Below are 17,438 nucleotides of genomic sequence, written 5' to 3'. Positions count from 1 at the left end.
GCCAGCCCGCTCAGCGCACTCTGTACCTGAGTATTTCACTTCAGCACTGCGCCTCCTCTGAGTCTGGGTATGATATTCTCTTTCCTCCTAGTTGTAGAATTTCCACTCAGCCATCCTTCCTGTGGTTCTGGATGATGTCCGTTCCGTCTTTTAGGTGTGTTTTGATTTGGTTGTTCAAGGCAGCAATCTCCAGCGTTAACCTATGCCGCCATCTTGGTTCTCCCCTATATTTAAGGTTATTATTGATAGGTAATTATTTATTGCCATTTTTATTTTGTATGCCAATGTTTCTCTCTCTATTCCTTCTTCTCATTACAGCAGTCCCTTTAGCATTTCTTGTAGTACCGGTTTAGTCATGATAAACTCCTTTAGCCTTTCATTGTCTGGGAAGCTCTGTATGTCACCATGTATTTTGAATGATAGCCTTGCTGGGTATAATAATCTTGGTTTCAGATCCTTGCTTTTCATTACCTTGAATACTTCATGCTATTTCCTTATGGACTGTAGAGTTTGTGATGAGAAAACAGGTGTCAGCCTCATTGGAGATCCTTTCTAGTAACAATTTGCTTTTCTCTTGCTTTCTTTAAGATTCTCTCTTTGTCTTTAATTTTTGGCATTTTAATTATGATGTGGCTGAGCATGGGCATGCTTCAGTTCTTCTTGCTTGGGACTGTGTCTTCTTTACTTGTGACTTTTTCTTTCACCAGATTAGGGAAGTTTTCTGCCATTAATTCTTCAAACAAATTCTCTATCTTTTGCTCACTTTCTTCTCCTCCTTGCACACCTATTATGAGAATATTGTTACATTTCACATTGTCCCACAGATCCCTTAAGCCGACCTATTTTTAACTGTTTTTTGTTTGTTTGTTTTTGTTTTTTGGTTCTCTGATTGAGTGATTTTTCTACCCTGTCTTCTAATTCACTGATACAATCCTCAAGTTTCTCTAATCTGCTGTGTATTCCTTCCACTGTGTTCTTTATTAGTGCTCAGGCAAACACTCAAAGCCTCCAGAGACCCACCTCTGCCTACAGACTGATTGCATTCAGTCTTGAGTGCCTCAGGCAATCATCCATAGGTGGGGTGAGAGGTTTTCCAAAAGGGTGGGGCAATTGCTTCTGAGTACAGGCTGATTGTTATTGTCAGTCTCTTAATGGGCCTCAGAAACTCCACAGGGTTGAGTAAGGGTTTTGCCATTAGGGTAGAGCAACTGTCTTCCCCCAAGGCAAAAACAGCCTGCATAGCAAAGGTATGCCTGAGAAAAGATGTTCTCCTCAGCATGAGGGAATGACTTAGCACAGGAAACTCATGTGTCTCCCTTTCGAGCTCTAACTCCAGAGCCCCCAGCCCTGGCTTCTGCTCACATAGTTCTGGTCCACTTTCCCTCTCTCTGCCTGGGTCCAAGGTGAGTGGCTGCACACTAAATTTTGTGCCTTGGTCCTTTGAGAGTGTGCCTGCATTTCCAGCTATCTCTCCCTGGCAGTAGCAACCCTGCTGCTTTTCACAGCAAGATGTTATGTGGGCACCTTTCTCAGTTTTGTTGCTCTTGGCTTGGGGAAAGGGAGGTTCAGCTTGGGGTTTAGACCCCCCAGAGTTTTCAGTGGTAACCCCCCACATCTGAGGTATCTCTCCAGAACTTAACCTACTGTCTTTGGGATCCTCAGCAGCCCTTCCAAGCCTCTGCCCTTCCTACCAGTCTCTATGTGGTCTCTACTTTCCATCCTTGGTTATCAGGGTTCTCTCTAGCTAATCTTCAGACGATTATTCAGGATGACTTTTTTGTTGTTTGTTTTATTTTGTTTTTGTATTTGAATTGTAATTCCAGTTTGGTCCTGGGAGCATGTGTATAGCATCCACTTACTTCACTGCCCTTTTTAATCTCCCAGTTATTGTATTTTTTAGCTCTGAGATTTTTAAGTGGGGTTTTTTATGGTTTCTAGTTTCTTGTTTAACTTCTAATTTTGTGTATGCATTGTTTTCCTAATTTATTTAGTTTTTGTATTTTGTAGTTCACTGAAGTTTGTGCCGTGCCAGCACGGCCAAGGGTGAACCTGAGGAGGGGCAGTGAAGGATTAAAGAAGACAGACAAGAGAATACAGCTGGGGCTCAGCAGATCTCCCATATGAGGACACACAAAGACCCAGCCTGCAAGCCGAAGCTTTATTTTATAGTCAGATCACACAAAGCAAAACAAGGGTAGTGGTCAACATGTTTACAATGTTCTTGTGAGTTTCACCTTGTTTGGGCAGCACTTTCTGCACCTCCCACAGCCCATTAGCTACCTAGGAAGGAGCAAGGAAGGACTATAAGGTCAAGCTTAATTATGTTAAGAGGGCTCTGCCCTCCAAGTTGGGACTTGTTTGTGGCCCTGCCACCGGTCAGTCTGAGGCTTAACTGTATAGCCGCTCCCTACAGAAGTTCTTTAAGAGGATTATTTTGAATTCCTTTTCAGATAGTTCTCCATTTCTTTGGGGTAAGTTATTGGAGCTATATTAGTTTCTTTTTTAAAAAATATGTCTGTATTGATTTTAGAGAGAGGAAGGGAGAGTAGTAGAGAGATAGAAACATCAATGAATGAGACACATTGATCACTGCCTCCTGAATACCTCCTACTTGGAATAGAGCATGCAATCCGGGCATATGCCCTGACTGGGAATCCAACTGGGGACCTCTTTGTTCATGGTTCAATACTCAACCACTGTGCAACACCATCCAGGCTATTAGGTTCTTTTGATGGTGTAATGTTTACCTATTTCTTTGTGATTCTTGATTCCTTGTGATGGTATTTGTGCAATTGTTTATGTTTCTTCCTCACCAAGACTTTACATGTTCACTTCTGCAGGGAAAGACCTCCACCAGTCACTGCAGCTTGTGGGTACTAGATAGGTCATTTGTTAGCATCTGTTGGCAGGAAGAGTTTGTTAGTATGGTCTGTAGTTGGGTGAGATCAGTGCTCATGCTCTGAGGTTGGGGGGATGCCTCTAGCTATGACCATATTCAAGCATGGCCATTATTTGGCCATATTCCTGTTTGAGCTGGTCTATTGACTGTGCTCTGCAAGTGAGGTGGGGCCATTGACTGAGCTCTGCAATCACCTCTGATTGGGTCAAGTCCCAGTCTATGTTCACTGGCAGGATGCTACCACTAGTTGAACTCCACAAATGGGCAGGGCTATGGGCTCTGCACTGCAGTTATCCCAGTTATGTGGGATCCTAAAATTTACTTCACAATCAGTTGGTGCTACTGTTGGACTCTGTGAGGCTATAGGCAGGATTTAGTAGTCAGATGTGGCCCCAGGCTGTGGTCTGGGATCAGGCAGGGCTACATAAGGTTGAGTGGGACTGAATGCTTGTCTTTATGATTACCTAAACCATTGTCTGTGCTCTGCCGATAGGCAAGGTCAGTGGCTGGGCTTTTCTGTTGGTTGGGGCAGTAGGTTATGTTGTAGGTAGTGGGAATGGCACTGGATCTGAGACCAGTGGAGTCACACTGCACCAGGGTTCAGCATCCTCTATACTTCAGTTCTGGCTAGGAAAGAATTAAGAACCAAGATTCAAACTATAACAGGACATTTATTTATAAAATCATAGAGGTAGAAGAAGCAATATGTAGAAGAAATGGGCTTAGGAAACAAGTTACAAAGGTATAGGAAGGGCCCTTGGAACTGGGGAATGAGGAATCTAATGGTAATGTGTTTGGGGGTGGAGGAGGAGGAAGGGAAAAGGGTGGGAGGGAGAGTAAGGTGGGTTCTCAGTCCTAAGGGTTTTAAGGGTGGAGATCTTAAGGGATCCCAGAGCCAAGATCTCAATAGAGTATTTAGCAGTTTTCCAGGTATGTCCTTTAAGGGTCTAGGTTTCAACTGATTAATTGGTGGGCACTAGAACAGGGGGTCATTATCCAATGCAGTTGGTCCTGAGGTTAGTTGTGTTGCTTGTCTGGTTTTGCTGCTTTTCTGGACCTGGAGCTGAAATACAACTCAGGCCTAATTGTTATCTCTAGGGAGGAAAGGTCAGGTGGTCCAAACCGCAGGCCCATGGATATGCTAGGGGAGGAAATTTCACCCTGGGGGCAAGGTCCCACCCTACAATTGTCCTTTGCTAGGCATCCAGGTTTTTCTACCATAGTGACCTTCTGTACCTGGCCCATCATTCTTGCTCTGCCTACCACAGGCTATGCTTCTGATTGGACAGCGTTACTGGCTGAGCTTCCTGCCTGGGGAAACCCACAGGTCATGTTCAGCCATTAGGCAGGGTTATAGGCTGGCCTTCTCCACTTATTAAGGTTGTATACTTGGCTCCCAGGCTGGGTGAGATGTGGGCTGGGCTCCTCTGTTGCCCAGGCTCACTGTTCAGACTCCCTGGGTAAGCAAGGCCAGAGGCTGTGCTTAAGAGGCTGCTAGCTTGCCTCCCTAACCAAGCACGGCTATAGGATTGGGCTCCATGGCAGCTTTAGTTTTCTGGCCAGGCCTCCTGAGTGGTCAGAACTGGAGGCTATGCTCAGCACTTGGGTGGTGCTAGGAATTTGCTTCCTTTCCTGGGTGGGGTGCTAGAACAGGCTCCACTTCCCATATGGCCCACTGAGTAGGGATCCAAATCAGGGAGAAATACCAACTGAGATCCCGATCCCTAGTCAGAGTGGTCACTAGCTCAGCTCTTCAGATTGCCAGAGCTTCTGGCTGGGATCTCTGCTCAGACATTGCTGCAAATAGCAATGCTGTCTGCCAAGACCTGAATTCTGACTGCTGTAAGCCCCACTCCGCTATCCACCTCTGTCAAAACCCTGCAGATTCTTCCAGTGACTCCTGTGAGGCAAGACCTGAGTGGGCCTCCCAGGAAGCCTTCCATATGCTGGAGGAGCTGGATGTACAACTCAGGCTATCTTTTTCCACTTAGAAACCACAGGCTTGAGGTGCCCTCTTGATGTGGCACTGTGTCAATGTGAGGATGGAGTCATATGGTCAGAGCAAATGTAGTCCTCTTACCCTTCTAGTGTGGGATTTTCACAGTGGTGTCTTTGCTATGGATAGTTGCTAATTGGTTTTCCTGTGAGGGGGACTGAAGTTGGCATATGAAGGAGACCTATGGATCCATCTTGATGACATCACTCTCCTATGTGCTTAGCTTTAAGTAGGTTATGCATTCCTAAATGTACTGATAGATTATGTCTTATAATTTTGTCTCTCTGGTGCTTAGCTCCATATTGGGAATGTGGCAGGTGAACAGTAAATGTGTGGTGATTCTATGATTGAAACATGTAAGAAAATGAAGCATTGTGATATGGAATAGATTCTGTGTGTGTATTTTCATCTTTTAAAAACAGAATTGCTGCTCCTCCATGCATACTTGCATTTGCAATATGTGTTTTTCCCTCCAAAGTTTTTATGGTTAGTAGTTCAGGGTCATTGCTTCATACTGTTTATGGGTACTAACTCTGTGGGCTGCTTTGCCTCAGGAATAATTTGATTAGAAGTACTGCTGTTTGACACCATTCAGGAAAATGTTACACTATAGAGGGCATTGGATTTGTGACAGAATGATATTGATGAGAAGCCAGGCAAACTAATAACATGATGGCTCGGTTATTAAAATTGGGCCTTTTGGCATTTTGTCCACCATTTTTATTGATATCATGGCCATCTCCTAAGAGATAAGCATGTGACCAATTTGATGAGTTTTATTTGGCAAGGGCAGAAACTAATACCAGATAAACAAGGTCATAGTAAGTTCATATAGACCTCATGCTTCCAATATACTCTGTTTCTTTCCTCTGAAGTTAGATATCTGTTTGTGATGGAGAAAACTTTTATGTAAAGGGGAAAGATTAGAATGCACTGAAATGAAATGCTCATCTTGACATCGTCAGCTTTAATGGAACTTATTTGATGTAGTGACTCAGCCTCTGTGAATCTGACTGTGTGTATGTTCTGTGTTTTTACAGAATCATCATCCAAGGACCTCCCAGAGACCACAAGAAAACATGGGGAGGAGTAAGTTTCTCTTCACTTTTAAATAATTTAGACTCCATATTAATCCACTGTATCTAGGAAATTACATTTGCAACTCGAAGGTTTTCATGTGTGTGTGTGTATTTTGGGGTATACTTAAATTATATTTCTGGTTAGTGTTAGAAAGCTTTTGTCTGAAGCAAACCTATACAGAGACAAACCGGCAGACCACATGTTGCTCACTGGCAAGAGTCTCTTTTTCTTCTTCTTCTCTTTTCTGAACATCTCCCAGTACAAGGAGAGAAGGCTCAAACTTGATACTATATAGACCTACCCAAATCCCAGCTCCTTTACAACTCTTAGCAAAATATGCTTCTAATGGTTTTTAAGCCTTGTTGATAATAACATAAACAAAAACATGCAACCAATGACAGTATTAAAAAATTTATCTGTGAGGTTGATTTATAAATGGTTTCGATTTCCCCTAAAATGTTAAAGCCTGGCATTAAGAACCATTAGATGAATTCCATTTGTTATTTTTCCTTTCTTATAAGGCTATTTAGGGTCAGTGACTAATAGACAAATTTAAGGTCATTTCATTGTTAGTATAAACCCGCTACTAGTGACTTCATAAATAATTCTAATCAATGTAGACTATAAAATCAGATGCTATAAAGGATCTCACAATGAGACTTGGTGTTGTGTAGTATAGTGAGAAGAGTACTGGACACAGAGAATCAAAGGCCTGAATTCAAGTCTACCTCTACTACCTTGACCAAATCCTAGAGACCCCCAAAACTTGTATGTTCATATCTGAGGGGGGATTAATACATTATGCACTTCTAGCCTCAGGAAGCTGAGGTTGGCATAATGTGACAATGCATATAAAAAGCATGTTGAGAACTCTATAAAGTACAATGAAAGAGAGCAGTGGTATCTACTCTTTGCTGTCCTTATTGAATAAGTATATCTTCATTGGTTCAGTCTTATATTGGTTAAAATGAAGTTATTTTATCAGCAGGGCCACTAGGGTTGTGCAAGTGACAGAGAATTCCACCTTATGTTTTGAGCTCCAGGCACTTTATTTGCCCCATCTTAGTATTGGCCCTGGTAGGCCCTGGATTAATCATGGAAAATATCTTCCTGAACTTACTGAATCAGATTTTGCCTGCTTCCCTCTCTCCCCCTGAGCTTTCCTTGGAGATTGATTAACCCCAGAGAGTCTGATTCTTTACCAAACTCCATAAAAGATACAAATCTCTGATAGTTTATAAATTTTTAAAAAACGAATAAATTAAAAAGGAAATTTGTCAATTTTCAGACTAATCCATGCCATGTCCTAACACCAAGTCAGTTATCAACAGAAGCTTCCACAATAACTCATCCTGTTTGGTCTTCACCTAATCTCAAGCTTGAGTTGGATTTGGAGAAGAGAGCTACACTGAGACAGGGCAACACATTTCTTCTTGTTTCTTCTCTTCCTTTTTAGAATAATCATCAGGTCATTAGCAAAGAGATCATTAGATGCTTAATTTAAAAGGTGCCCCAGCAAGTATTTGTTTAACTGGTCAAGCAATTAATAGGATATTTGATAAAGGACAGGGCATGGTAATGTAATCTGCAAGATGGGCATGCTTCCAACCTTGAAATGAGATAAAGAAAGTCATTCAAAATTCTACTTTTACAAACAAACAAAAGCTTGTAAAGTGGTCAACTGTTCGTGTTGACCACTTTAAAAACATCCTTAACATTGTGAATTTCAAAGGCTCTTTTACTCTCTAAGCTTTACTTAGTTTGTTTGATTACACTTGTTAATTGCTGACAGTATTATTGAAAAGAAAAATGTTACTGGGTGCTCATATTTTTTTTTCTTTTCTGTCAATGTACAATGAAGCTTTTATGGGATTTAGTAAACCTTCTCACAAACATAGCTCAATGTACAAAGGGACAACAGAGGAAAATATCACAAAGATATGACGCTAGCCTCATTAATTAAGGAGCCATGAAAATAATACAGCTGGAAAACTATAAAGTGTAGGTCAAAATTTAAAATTGAGGTAAATTTATTTTTGTATTCTTTGATATTGGATGAAGAAATTATAAATATGTGTCATTTATGTGACATGAAAAAATTTCTAAATAAAGTCTTAAAATGGTGGGGGTTGGGATGAAAACAGACTTATGTATTTAATTTCTTATTAGGCCACCATCAGCGTCCATTGTATATGGCATTGAAATCCCATTTATTACACATGGTTTCTGAGCTATGGCATAATAGTTAGGATTCTTAAGACTATACAATTATTTCCCTGGACTGTGTGGCTCGATTGGGCATCATCCTGTGCACCAAAGTTGCTGTGTTCAATTCCTGGTTGGAGCATATGCCTGGGTTGTGGGGGTCAGGGGCATGCGGGAGGCAGCCAATCTGTGTTTTGCTCTTGCATCGATGTTTCTCTCTCTCCCTCTCCCCTCCTCTCTCTGTCAAAATCAATAAAAATGTGTTTTTTTAAAAAGAATCAATAATAATTATTAATTTTTATCTTTAATTTATTTATTGGTTAAGGAATTACAAATGTGTCCTCATCCCCCCATTAACCCCCAACCTCCCCCCCCCCCCCACTCATGCTCTCATCCCCCTGTTGTCCTATGCTATAAACATTGGAGTGCGTATATCCTTTCTGATTGGTGTTTCTGGCTTCTTGGGATATATTCCTAGAAGTGGGATCACTGGGTCAAATGGGAGTTCCATTTTTAGTGTTTTGAGGAAGCTCCATACTGTTCTCCACAGTGGCTGCACCAGTCTGCATTCCCACCAGCAGTGCAGAAGGGTTCGTTTTTCTCCACATCCTCTCCAACACTTGTTGTTTGTTGATTTGTTGATTATAGCCATTCTGACAGGTGTGAGAGGATAACGCATTGCCATTTTGATTCGCATCTCTCATATAATTAGGGACATTGAGCATGTTTTCATATGTCTTTCGGCCTTCTGTATGTCCTCTTTTGAAAAGTGACTATTTGGGTCCTTCGTCCATTTTTTGATTGGATTGTTTATCTTCCCTTTGTTAAGTTGTATGAGTTCCCTGTAAATGTTGGAGATTAAACCATTATCGGTAATATCATTGCCAAATATGTTCTCCCATGCAGTGGGCTTTCTTGTTGTTTTGTTGATGGCTTCCTATGCTGTGCAAAAGCTTTTTATTTTGATGTAGTCCCATTTGTTTATTTTCTCTTTAGTTTCCATTGCCCTAGGAGCAGCATCATAGAATAAATTCCTTTGGCATATGTTTGCAATTTTGCTGCTTATGGATTCCTCTAGTATTTTTATGGATTTCCATCTTACATTTAAGTCCTTTATCCATTTTGAGTTTACTTTTGTGTATGGTGTGAGTTGGTGGTCTAGTTTCATCTTTTTGCATGTATCTGTCCAATTTTCCCAACACCATTTATTGAAGTGACTGTCTTGACTCCATTGTATGCTCTTGCCTCCTTTGTCGAATATTAATTTGGCATAGTGGTTTGGGTCGATTTCTGGGTTCTCTATTGTATTCCATTGATCTATATGTCTGTTCTTGTGCCAGTACCAAACTGTTTTAAGAATAGTGGCTTTTTAATACAGTTTGATATCTAGTATTGAGATCCCACTTACTTTGTTCTTCTTTCTCAGGATTGCTGCAGCTATTCAAGGCCTTTTTTTATTCCAGATGAATTTTTGGAACGTTCGTTCTAGATCTGTGAAATGTGCCATTGGTATTTTAATGGGAATTGCATTGAATCTATATATTGCTTTGGGTAATATGGACATTTTGATGATGTGGATTCTATCAAACCATGAACATGGTATGTTCTTCCATCTGTCTATGTCTCCCTCTATCTCTTTTTTCAGTGTCCTGTAGTTTTTCGCATATAAGTCTTTTACCTCCTTAGTTAAGTTTATTCCTAGGTATCTTAATTTTTTTGGTGCGATGGTAAATGGGATAGCTTTTTAAGTCTTACTTTCTGTAAGTTCACTATTGGTGTAAAGAAGTGCCATAGATTTCTTGGCATTAATTTTGTATCCTGCTAAATTGCCGAATTCATTTATGAAGTCTAATGATTTCTTGATGGAGACTTTAGGGTTTTCTATGTATAATATCATGTCATCTGCAAATAAGGACAGTTTTACTGCTTTTCCAATTTGGATGCCTTTTATTTCTTCTTCTTGTCTGATCACAATGGCTAGTACTTCCAGTTCTATGTTAAACAGGAGTGGTGAGAGAGGACATCCCTGTCTTGTTCCTGTTTGTAGCGGAAATGGTTTTAGTTTATGACCATTGAGTATGATGTTGGCTGTTGGTTTGCCATATATGGCTTTTATTATGTTGAGGTATGATCCTTCTATTCCCACCTTGCTGAGAGATTTTATCGAAAATGGGTGTTGGATTTTGTCAAATTCTTTTTCTGCATCAATTGATATGACGATGTGATTTTTATCCCTCAATTTGTTTATGTGATGTATCACGTTTATTGATTTGCGGATATTGTACCATCCTTGCATCCCTGGGATAAATCCTACTTGGTCATGGTGTATGATCTTTCTGATGTATTGCTGGATCCAATTTGCTAGGATTTTGTTGAGGATTTTGGCATCTATGTTCATGAGGGATATTGGCCTGTAATTCTCTTTCATTTTGTTGTCTTTATCTGGTTTTGGTATTAGGGTGATGCTGGCTTCATAGAATGAGCTGAGAAGTGTTCCTTCCTCTTGAATTTTTTGGAATAGTCTGGGGAGGTTAGGTTTTAGTTCTTCCTTGAATGTTTGGTACCTACCCTGTGAAGCTATCTGGCCCCGGGCTATTATTTGTTGGGAGCTTTTTGATGACAGCTTCAATTTCTTCCATAGTTATTGGCTTATTGAGATTTTTAGAATCTTCTGGATTGAGTTTTGGAAGATTGTATTTTTCTAGGAATATGTCCATTTCCTCCAGGTTATATAGTTTGTTGGAGTAGAGTTGTTCATAGTATTTTTTAACAATCGTTTGTATTTCTGTGGGGTCTGTTGTTATTTCGCCTCTTTCATTTCTGATTTTGTTTACTTGAGTCCTCTCTCTTTGTTTCTTGGTGAGCCTGGCTAGAGGCTCGTCAATCTTATTTATCCTTTCAAAGAACCAGCTCTTGGTTTCATTGATCTTTTGTATTGTTTTTTTAGTCTCTATGTCATTTATTTCTGCTGTGATCTTTATTATCTCCTTCCTTCTGATCACTCTGGGCTTTTCTTGTTGCTCTTTTTCTAATTCTTTGAGTTGTAGAGTTAGATGATTTACTATCATTCTTTCTTGTTTTTTGAGTTAGGCCTGTAGAGCTATAAACTTCCCTCTCAGGATTGCTTTCATTGTGTCCCATAGATTTTGTATTGTGCTTTTATTTTCATTTGTTTCCCAAGTGTTTTTAATATCTTCTTTGAGCTCATTGGCAACCCAATCATTATTTTAGTTGCATGCTATTCAGCTTCCAAGTGTTTGAGTGTTTTGGATTGTTTTTATTGTAGTGTATTTCTAATATTATGCCACTGTGGTCTGAGAAGAACCTTGGTATGATTTCAATCTTCTTGAATTTGGCGAGACTTTTCTTGTGACCCAAAATATGGTCTATTTTTGAGAATGTCCCATGTGCACTTGAGAAGAATGTATATTCCATGGCTTTGGGGTGAAATATTCTGAAGATGTCAATTAAGTCCATCTGATCTAGTGAGTCATTTAGGATTGCTGTTTCTTTGATTTTTTTTTTGTCCAGAGGATTTATCCAGTGATGTTAATGGTGTGTTCAAGTCCACTGCTATGATTGTGTTGTTGTTGATCTCTCCCTTGTTATCTTCCACGATGTTTTTTTTTTTTTTTTTTTTTGTATTTGGGTGCTCCTGCATTGGGTGTATATATGTTTATCAGGGTTATATCCTCTTGTTGTATCGACCCCTTTAGTATTATGAAGTGGCCTTCCTTATCTCTTGTTATGCCCTTCACTTTAAGGTCTATTTTGTCAGATATAAGTATTGCTACCCCAGCTTTTTTTTTTCTCATTTCCATTTGCCTGAAAGATATTTTTCCATCCCTTCACTTTCAGTCTGTGTGAGTCCCTTGTTCTGAGGTGGGTCTCTTTTATACAGCATATATATTGCTTATGTCTTTTTTAAAAAATAACATATTTTATTGATTTTTTTTACAGAGTGGAAGGGAGAGGGATAGTGAGTTAGAAACATCGATGAGAAAGAAACATCGATCAGCTGCCTCCTGCACACTCCCTACTGGGGATGTGCCCACAACCAAGGTACATGCCCTTGACCGGAATCGAACCTGGGGCCCTTGATTACGTAGGCCGATGCGCTATCCACTGAGCCAAACCGGTTAAGGCAAGGGTCATGTATTTTTATCCATTCAACCACTTGATGTCTTTTGATTGGAGTATTTAGTCCGTATATGTTTAAAGTTATTATTGTAAGGTACTTGCTTGTAGTCATTTCTATTTTTGTGCCTGTGTTCTTTCTTACCTTTTTATTTCTTCTTTTTACAGCATTCCCTTTAGCATTTCTTGCATTGCTGGCTTGGTGCTGATAAACTCCCTTATCTTTTTTTGTCTGCAAAGCTGCTGATTTCCCCTTCAATTTTGATTGATAGCCTTGATATATAGATTATTCTTGGATTTAGTCCTTTGCTTTGCAACACTTTGTGTACCTCCTTCCATTCCCTTCTAACTTGATGTTTTTCTGTTGAGAAATCATTTGATAATCTGATGAAGGATCCTTTGTAGGTAACTCTCTGTCTCGCTTTTGCAGCCTTTAAGATTCTTTCTTTGTCCTGAACATTTGCCATGGTAATTATGAAGTGTCTTGGTGTGGGTCTTTTCAGGTTCATCTTGCTTGGGACTCTCTGTACTTGTGTAACTTTTTTCTTCCCCATATCTGGGAAGTTTTCTGACATTATTTCTTCAAATAGATTTTCTAATCCTTGATGCTTTTCTTGTCCTTCTGGCAGCCCTATTATGCATATGTTACTTCGTTTCATGTTGTCCCAAAGCTCCCTTAGGCTCTCCTCCTGTTTTTTAATTTTTTCTCCCATTGTTGTTCAGATTGAGCATGTTTCTCTACCTTATCTTCTAACTCAGTAATTTGGTCCTCTGCTCCTTCTAGTCTACTGTTGAAACCTTCCATGGTGTTTTTGATTGTAGCTATATCACTTCTCATTTCTTCCTAATTCTTGCATAGGTTGTTGATTTTCTCATCCATCTGGTGAATGAATTGTACAACCATTACTCTGAATTCTTTTTCTGTCATGTTGCATGCTTCAATTTCACTAATTTCCTTTTTTGGGGACTCCTCATTTTCTTTCCTCTGGGGATTGTGTCGTCTCCCCTTTCTGACTATCTCCAGATGGTTCAAAAGTCGAGTTGTGTGGGCCTGGGCCATGTGCAGTAGGAGCTTCGCACCACCCTAGTGTCAGTGAAGAGCTCTCACAGTAAGATGTGTGGTTGTGGTGGATTGGTGGGCACCAGGCTTGCTCAGAGTCAGCGTTACCAGTGCTCAGTGTGGCCTCATGTGCACACTTAGAATCAGGGACCTCGCCTGCACCATGCTGAAACAGAGACCCCCCGCCCCCGGAGTGTGTTGAAAATCAGAGCCCCCTAGCATGTGCCAGGAGTCAGAGTTCCCCAAGAATCCAGTATCAGAATCTCTGTTGCTTCGCACAGCCTTGCATTGAGAATCAGGGTCCCTGTGTGCGCATGCACCAAGAATTGGAGTCACTGGCTTTTAGTGTGAATGCACTGGGAATCAGGGATCCCAGGCACAGGTGATAAGAAATAGAGTCAAGAGAGAGAACCAAGATGGCGGCATAGGTTAACGCCGGAGTTTGCTGCCTTGAACAACTACTTCAAAAGTGAAACTAAAAAACGGAACGGACATCACCCAGAACCACAGGAACGCTGGCTGAGTGGAAGTCCTACAACTAGGAGAAAAGAGAAACGCATACGGACACTCAGAGGAGGCGCAGTGCTGAAGTCAAATTCTGAGGTGCGGAGTGCGCGGAGCCGGCTGGCGGCGGAGGGCGCGGTTGGCGTTTTCAATCGGGAGGGAGTCGCAGACTCTGAGCTCCAGATACAGGCAAGTCTTTAGGGACTCAGACTCAAACGGGAGAAGCGGGACTGTCTGGCTTCAGTCAGAGCGAGTGCAGCTTTCTCTCCGAGGTTTGCAGCCGTTGCTGGGACTCAGAGAGGCAGAGCCCCTGGGGACAGGACTGAGAGCCGCCATAACTGCTCTCTCCGGCCCACCCTGTTGATCCTGTTCGACCCACCCCACCCAAGCCCTGCACAGAGGCATTTGCCGATAGCCTCAGGCAAAGGCTAGATTAGCACCTCCCTAGAGGACAGAAGTTCTCTCACTGCAGACACAGCTGATTCTCATAGCCACTTGGCCTGGAGGTCAAACCCTCCCTGGCATTAGCTACAACAATCAAGGTTTAACTATAAGACTGCGCACAAAGACCACTAGGGGGCACACCAAGGAAGCATAACAAAATGCGGAGACAAAGAAACAGGACAAAATTGTCAATGGAAGATATAGAGTTCAGAACCACACTTTTAAGGTCTCTTAAGAACTGTTTAGAAGCCGCCGATAAACTTAATGAGATCTACAAGAAAACTAATGAGACCCTCGATGTTATATTGGGGAACCAACTAGAAATTAAACATACACGGACTGAAATAACGAATATTATACAGACTCCTGACAGCAGACCAGAGGAGCGCAAGAATCAAGACAATGATTTGAAATGCGAGGAAGCAAAAAACACCCAACTGGAAAAGCAAAATGAAAAAAGAATCCAAAAATGCGAGGATAGTGTAAGGAGCCTCTGGGACAGCTTCAAGCGTACCAACATCCCAATTATAGGGGTGCCAGAAGATGAGAGAGAGCAAGATATTGAAAACCTATTTGAAGAAATAATGACAGAAAACTTCCCCCACCTGGTGAAAGAAATGGACTTACAGGTCCAAGAAGCGCGGAGAACCCCAAACAAAAGGAATCCAAAGAGGACCACACCAAGACACATCATAATTAAAATGCCAAGAGCAAAAGATAAAGAGAGAATCTTAAAAACAGCAAGAGAAAGAAAGTCAGTTACCTACAAGGGAATACCCATACGACTGTCAGCTGATTTCTCAACAGAAACTTTGCAGGCCAGAAGGGAGTGGCAAGAAATATTCAAAGTGATGAATACCAAGAACCTACAACCAAGATTACTTTATCCAGCAAAGCTATCATTCAGAATTGAAGGTCAGATAAAGAGCTTCACAGATAAGGAAAAGCTAAAGGAGTTCATCACCACCAAACCAGGATTATATGAAATGCTGAAAGGTATCCTTTAAGAAGAGGAAGAGGAAGAAAACGGTAAAGATACAAATTATGAACAACAAATATGCATCTATCAACAAGTGAATATAAGAATCAAGTGAATAAATAATCTGATGAACAGAATGAACTGGTGATTATAATAGAATCAGGGACATAGAAAGGGAGTGGACTGACTATTCTTGGGGGGGAAATGGGTGTGGGAGATGCGGGAAGAGACTGGACAAAAATCGAGCACCTATGGATGAGGACAGTGGGTGGGTAGTGAGGGCGGAGGGTGGGGTGGGAACTGGGAGGAGGGGAGTTATGGGGGGGAAAAAAGAGGAACAAATGTAATAATCTGAACAATAAAGATTTAATTAAAAAAAAAAAGAAATAGAGTCAAGTCACTGGTGTTTGGTGCTGCCTCCCACCCAGAGAATCAGGGTCCTGTAGCCCGTGCTGCAGGGAACAAGTTCCAAGTGTTTACGCGTTCACAGGCTAAGATTCCTATAGCAGCACTGAGGCCCAGGTGAGAGGTGGGTCTATCAGTTACTATGGCGCTGCCTGTTAGCCTGCGGGGAGGGGGATGAGCTCTGTTACTCACAGAGATCTGTCACAGGGATGTCTGAATTCTTGGTGTCCGTGGGTCTGTAGATCTGGTCGCAGGTCTCTGTCCCCAGTGGCTGCAGGGTCTTGGTTTGCGTCTGAGACCAGACTGGGTGGTGTTGAGGCCAGGATCCTAGTCTCAAGCAGATCTGTTTCTCAAGATGGTGTGGTCTCTGTGCCTGCGCTTGACACCCTGGAGTGTCCGCACTAGGATCCGGGCTCTGCCCTCTAAGACTGCACAGTTTAGCAGCCCCTTAGAAGACCTGCAGAATCTAACTGTCCCTAGCTCATACACACACAGGTCCACACACTCCTCTATCACTCCCTCTTGCTCTCACACTATCTCCCTCCCTACCTTCCTGCCGGCCGCCATCTTCCTCTCAATCTCAATAATTAGTTTGATATTAACATTTATAGAGCACTTCATAACTCACATATATTTCTCCTATATTATTTGCATTGTAAGATAACCCTTTGATGTAAATATGGATTATTATCTTCATTTTATTTGTTGTAATACTGAGGGTTGTGAGAGAAAGTCTTATGTAAATTCCATAGCCTATAAAAGGAGTGCCAAAATGTAAACCTAGGTCTCCTTATGCCATATCTAGTTTTTATTTTCTTCCAATAAACCATGTTTTGAATATCCTAGTTATCAGTAGTGTATAAAAATAGATTAAAAATTTAGGAACTGTTATAGTGAAGGGTGTGGAAAAAATATTTCCTAAGATCTGTGATGATGTTCATAAATATCTCATAGCATCGGGGACTGGACAAGTATGCAAAGAGAAATGGCTCAGTGTTCATCACCATTTATAGTAAAAGCTAAAATACATGTGTACTTGTTAGTGGATTACCTCAAATATCAAAATCCTCAGACCAGTGTGGTTCATGGCTGCAAAGGCAGTTGCAGTGATTGGCAGTCACCAAGGGACATATCAAGATAGCTGAACTCAGAGGCTTGCTGTACATAACCCACATTGGAGCCAGAGACACTTACCTGGTGAAAGTCACCCTTCTTTATTAATAGGTTTTTACCTTTGTGGTTTTTCTTAACACAAAGAATATAATACACCATGGAACACCAGAATAGTATGAGACAACAGGGGGAGATGCTGTTACAAAAAACAACAGCATGCATAGATAAAATTATGTGTAAGATTTTAGTAGAGAAATAACATTTTCACAAAGGAAAGAATGTGAGGATTTTATAAATGTGTATGTTTATACTCGAGTATTTATCTTTAGTCATGTTCAGATAGAAATTAAAACTTTAGCCTATCTTTTCATTCCTAACCCACCATCCCCCAAGCAACTGGTATATTCATGACAATATTTGAGTGACCCACAAAGTGTTTTCTTGCTAAAAAATTTTGAGGATTTTTATTTTTGTTTCAATGTTTGAATAGAATTTGATTTTAAAAAAATTTCATTGATTTCAAAGAGGAAGGGAGAGGAAGAGAGATAGAAACATCAACACGATGAGTGAGAATAAATGATCGGCTGCCTCCTGCATGCCCCACACTGGGGATCAA

At 41.0% G+C, this 17,438-nt stretch overlaps 1 protein-coding gene across 1 annotated transcript in view; it reads left to right on the top strand.

Moving 5' to 3' along the window:
* PRRG1 (proline rich and Gla domain 1) overlaps window positions 1–17,438 on the top strand; it is a 222,081-nt gene that overhangs the window by 99,543 nt on the left and 105,100 nt on the right. Inside the window, exon 2 of the mRNA XM_081115421.1 lies at window positions 5,936–5,984. Coding sequence (XP_080971547.1) covers window positions 5,975–5,984 — 10 coding nt within the window. The 5' untranslated portion in view covers window positions 5,936–5,974. The remainder of the gene's footprint in view (window positions 1–5,935; window positions 5,985–17,438) is intronic.

Source organism: Myotis nattereri (genome assembly GCF_964212035.1).
Source record: "Myotis nattereri genome assembly, chromosome: X".
Classification (NCBI taxonomy): domain Eukaryota; kingdom Metazoa; phylum Chordata; class Mammalia; order Chiroptera; family Vespertilionidae; genus Myotis; species Myotis nattereri.
This window is presented reverse-complemented; position numbering and strand designations above follow the sequence as displayed.